Source organism: Primulina eburnea, chromosome 15 (genome assembly GCF_022965805.1).
Source record: "Primulina eburnea isolate SZY01 chromosome 15, ASM2296580v1, whole genome shotgun sequence".
NCBI classification, from domain to species: Eukaryota; Viridiplantae; Streptophyta; class Magnoliopsida; order Lamiales; family Gesneriaceae; genus Primulina; species Primulina eburnea.
This window is the reverse complement of record NC_133115.1, coordinates 15,113,495-15,126,416: the sequence shown is the minus strand read 5'-3', so window position 1 is coordinate 15,126,416 and position 12,922 is coordinate 15,113,495. Positions and strand designations below refer to the sequence as shown.

The following is a 12,922-nucleotide window of genomic DNA, read 5'->3' as shown; positions in this document are numbered from 1 at the left end:
TGAACAAACCCTAGCCCTAACAATTCATCAATCACTTTGATCCTAGACCCTAACCGATTGTACCAAACCCTGACCAACCATCCTAGTACTTAGTCTGAACTCCTTAAGATCCACTTGGACCAGCCCTAGCAAGTCATGCACGAGGACGTGCATGATTCTTCCTAGTTCTTACTATTGCGCGCGTCCCTCCTATACTCACCTCTCCATCCTTGCGCGGAGACCACCATGGATCGATGCTAAGACCCTCACAAGGCCATCCAATCGCCTAGAAAGCACCCCGCATGGCCTCTCCCTTTTAACTTTCCAAAATTGTGCCCTAGATCTTGTTGAAACCCATAAAAACGTGAAGCCCTTAAGCTCACTTTCCAGCCCTCGCACAACCCCCTCTAGTATCATGACTAGACCCCTTAGGATCCTTGAACACATTCCAACAACAGCTAGTAGCTTACTCTTTCCTAGCCACCAAATCCAAACCCTAGCCTCCTCACAATCCAATTTTCATTCAGCTCTTGCATCCCTACTGTCCAGCCCATAAACATGCATCTATAAACCCAGCTTAAACATGTTGAAAAATGTTCATTCCTTAGCCATATCATGACAGCCCCTTTGTGCATCATAATCATGATTTTAGAAAGATAAAAACTTTCATATTTTATCATAAAAACGAAAATATAAGAAGGTGTATCATATTTTTCATGCAATCATGTTAAATACACATAATATGGTATGAACGATGAGTAAAGAAAGATTAAGGGGTGTCTTTGCGTATAAAAAACAATCCTTTATACGAGGAACGTTGGAGGAGAGACGGGGCGGAAGCTTGCTGAAATTTCCCTTCAACTTCACGTGGATTTGCCTCAAAAAAACGTGTGGGCCGGGTGTCCTGATGGAGGAGAAAAACTCTAGATTTCTAGTGTTTTAAACATGTGGTTGAAATGTTTTAGGTTTAAGAAACTCTATCTTTTGATATAAATAATTGGATAGGTATTTAGGCCTAATAAGCTTATTGTAATAAGCCCATTAGGAGCCATTATAGTGTAGGTAAAATATTTTCTTTAAGAAAGTTTTCGAAAATATTAGTCGTGTTCCCAAAAAATCTTTATTTTCGTCAAAAATGGATTACCGATTAAAATACGACTGGGCGTGTAAAAAAATCTCAAAAATTACCATTTTTGAAAATATCATTTAAATATACCATATATTAATTAATTAAAAATAATCATGTAATAAAAATATTTTTCATTTATAGTCTCATGTCTCCATTTCTCAATAACATCTCAAATAACCCTTAAAAATACGTTTTTATGCATTCAAGCTTATCATCATCTCCAAAATAATTGTATAAATGCATGTAATATTAGCGGATGTTAAAATATATATTAAATTTATGAATGGATAAAAACTGGTGTCCGAGAAAGTTCTTCTGCCATGATGTGTCTGATAGATACAACTTGACTTTAAATCAGTGTCGACCCGGTTAGGAATTGTGGTCCTATTTTAATTACCGAAAGCAAAAAAATGATAAAAAAAAAATAAACACAAGAAACACACAACATTTATAGTAGTTCACTTTCGATGTGAGAGCTATCCACTTGCCTTAATTACAAATTTCCACTACAATGAAACAAGAAAACAAAAAGAATTTTACAAGAACCATGTTTCATATCATAACTTTTTTCTTTGTCACTTTTTTTTCTCTCCATCTATTCGTAAATTCTAATACAATTACGACTACCATACCTAAAATATATACCCTTAAATAAATTTTATATAATATATATATATATATATATATATATATATATATATATTATGTGGTTAAAAACTTTAATTATGAGGTTTGGTGTTGTTTTTGGCTTCTAATGTCAACCTTTCAACGAAGGTATCTACCATGGAAATTTCGTCGTAAGACGTGGTGAAAAGCATATCCATTCTCACTGCAAAAGGTTCAACGCATCACAGATAATCATTCAATTCTTCGATTATTGTACGAAAAAGAAGAGCATGATTACAAAGACTAATAACGATGAATTGAATTCGAATGTATAATATTTTTGTGATATATTTGACATAATCCAATGAAATAAGATAAAGATTGAATGGATTTTGGAACGAAATGAAAATAAAAATGAAATGAATATATTTATTCAATTTTTATGATTGACATGGAATGGGTAAACCCAACCAACATGATAGGAATGCATGAGAATATGCGTGTTTTTATTCCAAAAGTTATATCAAACAAAATGAATGAAATAAATAAAATTAGAAATGTCGATTTTATTCTCACTCATTTCATCATACCAAGTATATCCTTGTTGATTTTTATTTGTTTTCCACTTGTCATCACTCTTGAGCAAGCTTCTTTTTCCCTCTATAAATAGCCCATTTTTCCTCATTTCTTATGCACCCAAAACATTAATTCTTTCACTAGTAATATACAACTCGAGTCTTCTTCGTTAGTCCATTTTTGTATTTCATAATGGGTTTGATCACTCACGAGGATGAAGTTATCTGTTCCATCCCACCGGCCAAGTTGTTCAAGGCCGTCGTCCACGATGGCGACCACTTCATCCCCAAGGTCTTGCCTGAGGAATTCAAAAGCATCAAAATTATTGAAGGAGACGGTGGCGTTGGAAGCATCAAATTGGTCACTTTTGGCGAAGGTATCGAAATATTATCGCGATTGTCGTTGGGTTTTTTACAACAAAAAATTTATGAAATATGTACTATATATATTTTCCTAATGCAGGTAGCCAACACAAGAGCTTGAAACACAGGGTCGATGAAATCGACGAGGCAAATCATGTGTTCAAGTACTGTATCATTGAAGGCGATGTCTTAGGCGAAGATCTTGAATCCATTTCCTACGTCGTCAAGATCGAAGCCTCCGCTGATGGCGGCTCTGTCTGCAAGACTGTAAGCCATTACCATACCAAACACGATGACCACGGTATCACCGAAGATAAGATCAAGGAAGGAAAAGAGAAATCGAAGGCCTTTTTCAAGGCTGTTGAAGCTCACCTCCATGCACACCCTGATGCTTATTAAATCACCGTGGTCGTCGGGGCGGACTCGGTAGGAGCGAATCGTGCGTGAACTGTGTTATAAAATCCCGAGCCCGCCCCGATTATCCATGTTCCTATCTCTTGTGCAAGAGATTAATTTGTGTGTGTTTGTTATCAGTATCTCATGCTTCTTATTTTTATTTTTCGTTTGCATGAGAGGGAATAAATTAATTAAGAGGAGTTTGCTTGATGATTATAAAGCATATGTGTGCGAATATGTTGTGATAGAAAAGAGTCAGTTGTATTTCGTGTGTAATGAATAATACTTGAATATTGGATTATATGATTTTGCACAATTTTTTTGTTTGACCAGTCTTTTAATTCCTGGACTTTAATTTAGTCATACCGTTTGACAATTTAAATTCACATCTATATTTGACTGATTTGATTAAGGTGGAAAAATCTGATTTTGGGTAAAAATTGGATTTGAAATGATACTTGTATTGGTTAGGGTGACAATTCGGATGAGTTCAAGTCGGATTGAGGTATAGATATTTACAAAGTGACGTGTATTCAATTCAAAATTTTAATATCATTTAATGATTTTTTTAAATGATAGATTTTTGTGGAGTTGATAAATTTTTATTGACTTATACACAAGGATTAACTAGCCATACATCCGAGTTTCCACGCATAGAAGCAAGAATCAAACATTTTCAAAATCCCTTCTTTATTTGTTTTTGGACATATTAATAATTGATATAATTATGGGTTAATTATATATACCAAGGGAGGTTTAATATAATTACCAAATGCAAAACTTACATTTATACCCTTTAATTTACTTTAAAAATGCATATATCTCTCCTCATATATATGTCAATCTTACAATTACCCTCAACTATGAGTATTTAAGAAATAATTTATTTTTAATATGTTAAGAGAAATTTTAAACAAAAAAAATTAAAATAGAAGAAAACAACAAATTAAATTTTAAAATTATAAATATACATTGGTTTGATTTAATAGATTTTAGTTTAAAAATATGTTTTATTATTCACTTCCAAATAAGAATTTCCAATATTTTTGTTTAATTTATATATATATATATATATATATATATATATATATATATATATATATATATTCATCTTACGTAATCAAACTTACAATTAAAATTAACCCTATCATTTTCGAATTTAGAATTGTAATACACTCACCGAAAACACTATATAATTAATTAGGTAAATCTCCATGCTTAAACCTAATGAAGGCCATATAGCCTTAAACTACCTGGAAGTCCTTTTCTTAATGGGCCAGGATCCAAATGACGCCATTTGCAAGAGGGTACGGGAAATGGACCGACCCGGTTAAAGTACTTGGGCTGGGCCACAACTCAGAAAGTATCATCGGGCCCATTTCTAAACTATTTATAAATGTGATTCTTATGATCCAGAGGAGATGTACATCGCTTTCGGTCATTTATCAACTCTTATATGGATCACTCTAATGCCAATCATACCTCCCTTCCGAGATTTCGACGAGTTTAGATATACAAGTTGTAGTTTTAAAAAGACTTAAATAAGTTTAGCTTTTTTAAGGTGTTTATATATATGTATATCAAACCATATTTTGGACCCTTGCCCAACTCCAGCCAAGGTCCAGATATTCTCCTATAAATATCAGGTTTGAGTGTCTAATTTATTCATTCACTATATTGACTTTCAGTAGCACCCTTAGCTGTTATCTCATTTTACTCTCAGTACCTGACTTGAGCGTCGGAGGAGCTACGCCGGGATAACCTCTCGTCTACCTAATGGTCTACTTTGTGATTTCAGGCCTAGAGTGAATTAGAGGTCTGTATTCGGGCTAGTCTCACCTACTGGACCCAAACCCTATTTTCTAGTGAGTATCACTTGGCACCGTCTGTGGGAAACTTGAGCTGAGACGTAGAGATGGTAGGCTGGAGAGGAAGCAGAAGAACTAACTCAGTATCGTCATGTCCTCAAATGAGACCCGAACATTCTCATCCTGAGACGAGACATGAACAACCTCATCCTGAGATGAAAGTCGAACAACCTCGTCTCAGTGAGAATGTGGGGAACTTGACCCTGGAACAGTTAAGCCAATTCATTACCACGACAGTAGACGAGGCCATGAAGAAGAACCAAGAGTCTATGTTTGCTGAAGAACGGGCTACTCGCCAGGAACGAGAGGAGAATGCGGAGGGTCATCAAAGCAGGGTTGAAGAGACGCTGTCCCTCCAACGTGGGGAGAATCCTGAGATGGAGGAGATGTGGAAGAAGATAAGAATGTTGAGGCAGCAATTGAGAAACAGAGCTCCAGCGTCCAAGAGAGAGAGTCTTTTTCCCCGTCATTTTTGAAGAAAGGCTTCCCCCAAGTTTTAGACAATCAAGCGTGGGAGAGTATAACGGGCGTACTGACATAGAAGAACACTTGGGAAGATTTGAGAATGCAACTTTGTTGCATCATTACTTAGATGGAGTTAGGTACAGGATGATCCTGAGCACTTTGGTGAGATCAGCCCAGCAGTGGTTTAATACGTTGCATCCCAACTCCATCCGGTCTTTCGATAATTTTTCCATGGCTTTCTTGCACCGATTTTCTAGCAGCAAAAGGTACCAGAAAAATTACTGAGACTGTTCATGATGAAGCAGCAAGAAACCAAAACTTTGGCAGAATTTATCTAGTGTTTCAACAATGAAGTGTTGAGATACCAGCGGCTACCCCTGACATCATGATAAGTGCCTTTACCCAAGGATTGAGAGGAGGGGAATTCTTCAAGTCGCTGGTCAAGAAACTTCATTGAGCTATGATGATCTGTTAGCTCAGGCGAAAAAGTACGTGAATCTAGAAGATGCCCAACGGTACAAGAGGATGGAGCAGCGGTCCGGGAGAAATAGGATTGAGGGAGCGGAAAGAAGAGGTAGGAAGAGAGGCGCATGTAAGAGAGAGAGGAGGATAAACCCAGAGGTAGAAGACAATTCTCGTCCTATGTTCCTCTAAATAGGAATCAAGACAAAGTGGTGGAGGTGAGGGAATCAGAATTGAAGTGGGAGAAATCGCGGAGGGTTGAGAGTGATGCCAGATTCCCTTTGCTTGACAGACAAAGAGGATCCTCTTCCCAGAGTCGACCGAGGTCTCGCCTGTACCCTAGGCGAGGTTGAGGCCCTCCGTAGATAAATCAAAGGGTAGGAGAGCAGAGAAGGGAGGGGCAGGATCAAGATGTACCTCGAGATCCGGTCGATCCAAAAATGAGAATGAATGAGGACAACCCTCCTACAAGAGGAATGATTCATATGATCTTGGGGGGTGCTACTGATTGAGACTCCGGGCGAGCTCGGAAGGCACACGGAAGAAGGTTGGAGAACTTTGAGATATCTAAGGGTGCAGACTTACCACAAGATCCCATCATCAGCTTTGGGCCGGAAGACCTCCGAGGCGTTGTGGCTCCACATAACGATGCCTTGGTGGTGACGACCACCATTGCAAATTACGATGTGGCATGCCATTCCTGAAACGTCTACTCGTTTTAAAAGCGCGGAAATAATTTTTTTTTTTAAAAATGAAAGCTCGCATTTTCGATATAACATTTAAAAATGTCTTAAGTATTTGACAATAAAAATAATGCATAAACATAAACGAGTAAAAATTGTGAAAATCATCATCGTATCAAAACCAGTGTATAAAAATGTTCATATCATCTCAAATCTCATAAAAACAAAATGCGGAAAACATGTGGTCCTCGGGTCGTGTCACCCCACCAGGTCTGTCTACTCAGTGTTCAGCACCTCCAGTCCTCTCAATAACAAGCTCACATGCATCACACACGCCTAGTGAGTCTAAAGACTCAACACACCTGTACCGTTAATAACAAGTACATATACATAGCACACAACAGTGAAAAATATCATACTCAACATATCTTTCATGAACTTAAAAACATAACGTAAAAGTGTCGTATAAAATCATGTCGTGTCAACTCATGTCATCTCATATCATCATATACGTGTCAAAACAGCTCATCGTGTCATCATAAACTTAAACATTTTCTTTTAATTGAATTCAGTTCATTAGTTGTGACTTTCGTATCAGCTCTATCGTATCAGCTCTATCGATGGATCCATCTATAAAAAAAACCGTGGTACCCGGCGGCGGGGGACATCAGCGACAGCATTACCCGCCCACTGAGCCCGGGCCTCAGCTCATCATATCTCATATCATGTCAATGGAAATACGATCGTCGGGCTCCCTCTGGGGCCTTCTCCCGTAAACGGGCTCCCTCTGGGGCCTTTTCCCTCAGGATATCTCCAATCATATCATCGTATACATATATCGTCAGTCACAACCAAATCACATCCTTCAAAAATATCATCATTTTCATCACTTAATAAAAACATGCATATACGTAACTTTTCCTTTAAACCAAGCATGCAACGTATTAATCAATATTGTGTAAAAATCGTAAACGTGATGCATAACATTTAAAATATCATAAATTTGTGCTCAGGGCGCTGTCATGACCAAAATCTCACCCCGGGTGAAAATGACTATTTTGTCCCTGGAAACCCAAACATTATCGTTTAACCCCTGGACCTTTAAAATTGACCCGAAGCCTACAAAACTTCTTAAAATATCCCAAAACATTATTAAAAACATTCCTAGACGTAAATTCGAGCTCATATTACAACTTAACCGATTCGTTTTAAAACTTGAACCGGAGTCCCCGTTTTAACCCGAATCGACTCGAAACTCAACCAAATATTTCCCAACTTTTTCCTACACTTAAATAAACATCTAAAGGTCCTAAAACCCAACATTTCCAGCCCCCAACTCACGAAAACAACCACTTACAGCTGCTGGAAAGTTGCTGGAAAACTGCGGCTTCCTAACTCCAACCCATATTGACGCCACTGGTCTCTTAGCACTTCCCGGCTCGCCCAAGCTCTCACCAGCCACGAACCAATCTACTAGGGGCCAAGACCAGACCCTAATGGACTGACCCGACCCACGGACCTAGACCCATGCACAAGAGAAAAACGCGATCACTCCCTTGCCCCCCCAAGACTACACCTCGCATCCAATGACTCCAACACAAGCACGATCGGTTTCATTGATGGTCCCAGCAGTGTTTGAGCTACCCTCGGCCTTGGTTCAGACTCCACACGGTCTGGTTTAAGCCTCGGATCACTCTTGCACCGCTGGTCCCAGCCCATTCACTCAATCTGCACCAACCACCCCTCACGCAGAAACTAAACCTTCGGCCCTTCATACTTACAACCCAACCCTGCTCGCTAATCCTTGAAACAGCATACTGTCACCAATATCACCCTCTTAACAGCATAACACAGCAGCCCTCTTGCACAATCACCAAAGAAAACGTGAGAAGTGAGTAGCAAATGAAAGAATACAATAAACCCATGAAAATCCGCTAATCTTCTCTACCCATGCTTGGATCGAGAGTTTTACATGTATACACACATACACATCAGTAATATAACATGCGTGATACAGAAAGGAGGTTGCAAGCGTGCCTTGGTGATTTGAAGAGCAAGGATGAGACAAGGGCCCGAGAGAATTACTCCTTTGCAAGAACAAGAGGAAACCGATGGGGCCTTTAGCATAAATGAAATGATGAAACCGATGAAATAAAGAATTCTGAAAGGGTGTCGGCTGGTGGGATTATAGGTTTAGGTTAATGATAGGTTAGGTACTTAATTAAAAAAAATAAGCAACTAGTTAATGGGCCCTAATTGGTTCAATAAAAGCCTAAAAGATTTTTAGCTCAATAAGCTTAAAAGCAGGTCCATTAATCCGAACACACTCCCGTAAAATATTTCGTGTTAAAAAGGTTTTGAAAATAATAGCCGAACCCTTAAAAAGCCCTCCGATTCGATAGAATTTGCGTACCGTTAAAAATTAAAATTCTGCGGGTAAAAATACCCAAAAATTCTCATTTTTGAAAATTACACTTAAAAACGCTCTAAATTAATTTATAAAAATAAATCGTGTAATAAAATAATTTTCCTGTAAATTCTCCAGTCTCCGATCTTCGTTCGAACGTGAAATGCACCTAGAAACCCTATGTGTGAACTTTTAAAATTTCATGAATTAAATACTATCATGCATGAATTATGGATAAAATGCATAAAAATAATTAAACACAATTTAATGAAATAAACAAGCATTTAATGCTATAAAATAATTTAATAAAATATCAAAGAAATTTAATAACTTGCATGCATGTGGTTCATGTGGACCTTCAGATTTTTGGGACGTTACAATCTACCCCCTTTAAATTGAATTTCGTCCCCGAAATTCGCTTATCCTCAATGAACAAAAGTTTAGACTCTTAATTCTAGTATCACAATACTCCACACTTCCGCTACACTACTCTGATAAAATAAGTGTTAAACTGTATTTACGTCTCTTCAATCCTAATTAAATTCCATGTCAAAATCCTCAATTGCGATTAGCAACTTAAAACAACTTATGGTGACTTAGTCCTATTCCTATGTCCTCGAAATTCTGACTTTCTCGCAATTCCTTGTACTAGAAATGAATGTCTAAACTTATCGCACTTTACTTTTCTTATACAATACCCATAATATTCATCAACCTATTACATTATCATTTATGCAGTTCAACCTAAGAAATCTTAGCACCAAAATTTACTGATAGATTCATATCCTCGATAATACATTTAAATTTAATACCTTATCTCAACCCCATAATAATAATAGTCTAATATCCTGGAATCGAATCCTTATCTTACGGCACCAACCTTAAGTAACTTAATTATTTAAAAGTACATCGCAATTATTAAATTGTTGCAGACCTTAAATTTCGAATAGTGATAATCCATAAAATCCAAAATATATAATATCGATCTTCTACCTTAACAATAAAACACTTCTAGTATCAATTACATATTTAAACTATTATTTTTCCAACTACAATAAAGTTGAGGTCTAAGACTCTTGGACTTTCCTAATTAGAACGAATGTCGCATTCTTAAGTATCATCAATGCTTAAATAATCCTAGTGTATAAAACTTAATAAGTTATCCCATGGTAGCATTAGACCAACTTTAATAAATTAATTTCACTTATAACCCATAGAATTCTAGAATCCCCATATCAATATTTTAGATATTTTATTCGATAAATATTCATTCATTGCTAACCTATGTTCAACACATATATTCACTTATTCCCAAGTTTCTTAATGACTTACCAAAAATTTCTCAAGATAAGGTGTCTACCTCAATTCTTATAAGCGTTTATCGAGTTACCTAACCATAATACCCAATTTTCTAGAAAAATTAAATTCCAACAAAGGTATAATTTTAACTCTTAAGATCATGATTAAAACTTAAGCTGCATCAAACCTTAGGCTCCCAAAAATAAGTTAACTTACTGTCGAATCTTATAACTTAACTAATTGCTCAACTTCACCTTAAATTGTCATCACTTTAAATTCTTAATTTGCCACAACATTATTTCACTAACACTTAAATTTTCAAGACCAAGATTGATTTATCCTACAATGTCCTTGATTATCATTCCTTATAACATTATAACTTAGATATCTAAAGGTTCTAAATATCCTTCAAGACTAAATCACCGAAAATTCATATCATTTAAACCATTCAGTTCTCACTTACTGCTAAACTAATCCCCCAATTTCTTAAAATTGCAACATTATTTCTTAATTTCCTCAAAAATTATACAATTTGCCCTCAATTTCGAAAATTCCACTATCACTTATAAGTTGTTGGCGTTCCTAATTCAATTTTATAAGTTCTTCGAAACATAAAGTTCAATAATTTTAAGCTTATTAAACTCGAAATCAATTCTCATAACCTCGAAAAATTACTGATTTAACCCAAGTGTTCCTCAAAAGTTTGAATTTAATCCTCAAAAATTTTGAGATTGGCAATTTGGCCCTTAAAGTTCTCGAAAATTATATTTTTGGTCCTACAACTCTTCGAAATTTGCATTTTTGTCCACATAAAATTTTCGACTTAGTCTTTTTAAACCTTAAAATTCTCGAAACTCAAAATTTAATCCCAAAGTTCGGTAAATTCGAAAATAGTCCCTTAGAATTTTATTTTTGCACTAAGGTCCTCAAATTATTGGTCATTACAATTAGGTCCTTAAAATTCTCAATTCGTGCAATTCAATTCTTAAATCCCAAGTTATACATTTTTATACTTCTAAAAATTTTCGTATTCTTCGAATCATTATTACTTATATAAAATCCTCAAAAATTAACTCAACTAGTAACCACGAACCATCAATATTTTCTTAGAAAACGTACGTGCCCCAAAAGTATTCATAATTTTCAAGATTAACTTATCACCCCAAAGAGTAGAACATCAGTACTACTAACCTAAAAATCAATATAGTCAAATCATTATCCTAAAGCTCAATATTGAAATTCTTAGACAAGTCCAATTCCAAACGTAACCAGCATGCAATTTAATCTAGTTTTTAAAACAGTAAATCCTTATATCATAAAAACAGTTAAACATAAACCGTATATCATCATAAAGCGTAAATCATGTTAACATGCAGGTGATAAGAGTAAATCATTTAAATCATAAAAAGCTTACAGACTTGAGGCTTGAAGACTGAGCTGCAGAAACTGGCGGTGGCACAACCCTATACAGGACCCTTGCTCTGATACCAACTGAAACGTCTACTCGTTTTAAAAGCGCGGAAATAATTTTTTTTTTTTTAAAAATGAAAGCTCGCATTTTCGATATAACATTTAAAAATGTCTTAAGTATTTGACAATAAAAATAATGCATAAACATAAACAGGTAAAAATTGTGAAAATTATCAGCGTATCAAAACCAGTGTATAAAAATGTTCATATCATCTCAAATCTCATAAAAACAAAATGCGGAAAACATGTGGTCCTTGGGTCGTGTCACCCCACCAGGTCTGTCTACTCAGTGTTCAGCACCTCCAGTCCTCTCAATAACAAGCTCACCTGCATCACACACGCCTAGTGAGTCTAAAGACTCAACACACCTGTACCGTTAATAACAAGTACATGTACATAGCACACAACAGTGAAAAATATCATACTCAACATATCTTTCATGAACTTAAAAACATAACGTAAAAGTGTCGTATAAAATCATGTCGTGTCAACTCATGTCATCTCATATCATCATATACGTGTCAAAACAGCTCATCATGTCATCATAAACTTAAACATTTTCTTTTAATTGAATTCACTTCATTAGTTGTGACTTTCGTATCAGCTCTATCGTATCAGCTCTATCGATGGATCCATCTATAAAAAAAACCGTGGTACCCGGCGGCGGGGGACATCAGCGACAGCATTACCCGCCCACTGAGCCCGGGCCTCAGCTCATCATATCTCATATCATGTCAATGGAAATACGATCGTCGGGCTCCCTCTGGGGCCTTCTCCCGTAAACGGGCTCCCTCTGGGGCCTTTTCCCTCAGGATATCTCCAATCATATCATCGTATACATATATCGTCAGTCACAACCAAATCACATCCTTCAAAAATATCATCATTTTCATCACTTAATAAAAACATGCATATACGTAACTTTTCCTTTAAACCAAGCATGCAACGTATTAATCAATATTGTGTAAAAATCGTAAACGTGATGCATAACATTTAAAATATCATAAATTTGTGCTCAGGGCGCTGTCATGACCAAAATCTCACCCCGGGTGAAAATGACTATTTTGTCCCTGGAAACCCAAACATTATCGTTTAACCCCTGGACCTTTAAAATTGACCCGAAGCCTACAAAACTTCTTAAAATATCCCAAAACATTATTAAAAACATTCCTAGACGTAAATTCGAGCTCATATTACAACTTAACCGATTCGTTTTAAAA

At 36.3% G+C, this 12,922-nt stretch overlaps 1 protein-coding gene across 1 annotated transcript; it reads left to right on the top strand.

The window, feature by feature from the left end:
• Window positions 1–2,396: 2,396 nt before the first annotated feature.
• On the top strand, window positions 2,397–3,347 carry LOC140814557 (major allergen Pru ar 1-like). The gene is made up of 2 exons (XM_073173578.1): window positions 2,397–2,666; window positions 2,753–3,347. The coding sequence occupies exons 1-2, from the start codon at window positions 2,483–2,485 to the stop codon at window positions 3,049–3,051; spliced, it is 483 nt and encodes a 160-aa protein (XP_073029679.1). The 5' UTR covers window positions 2,397–2,482; the 3' UTR covers window positions 3,052–3,347.
• Window positions 3,348–12,922: the final 9,575 nt, after the last annotated feature.

Excerpts from the sequence above, each read along its gene's own strand:
- LOC140814557 (XM_073173578.1), top strand. The coding sequence starts at position 2,483 with ATGGGTTTGATCACTCACGAGGATGAAGTTATCTGTTCCATCCCACCG. Across the intron at positions 2,667-2,752 it reads ATTGGTCACTTTTGGCGAAG|GTAGCCAACACAAGAGCTTG; the intron begins GTATCGAAATAT and ends TTCCTAATGCAG.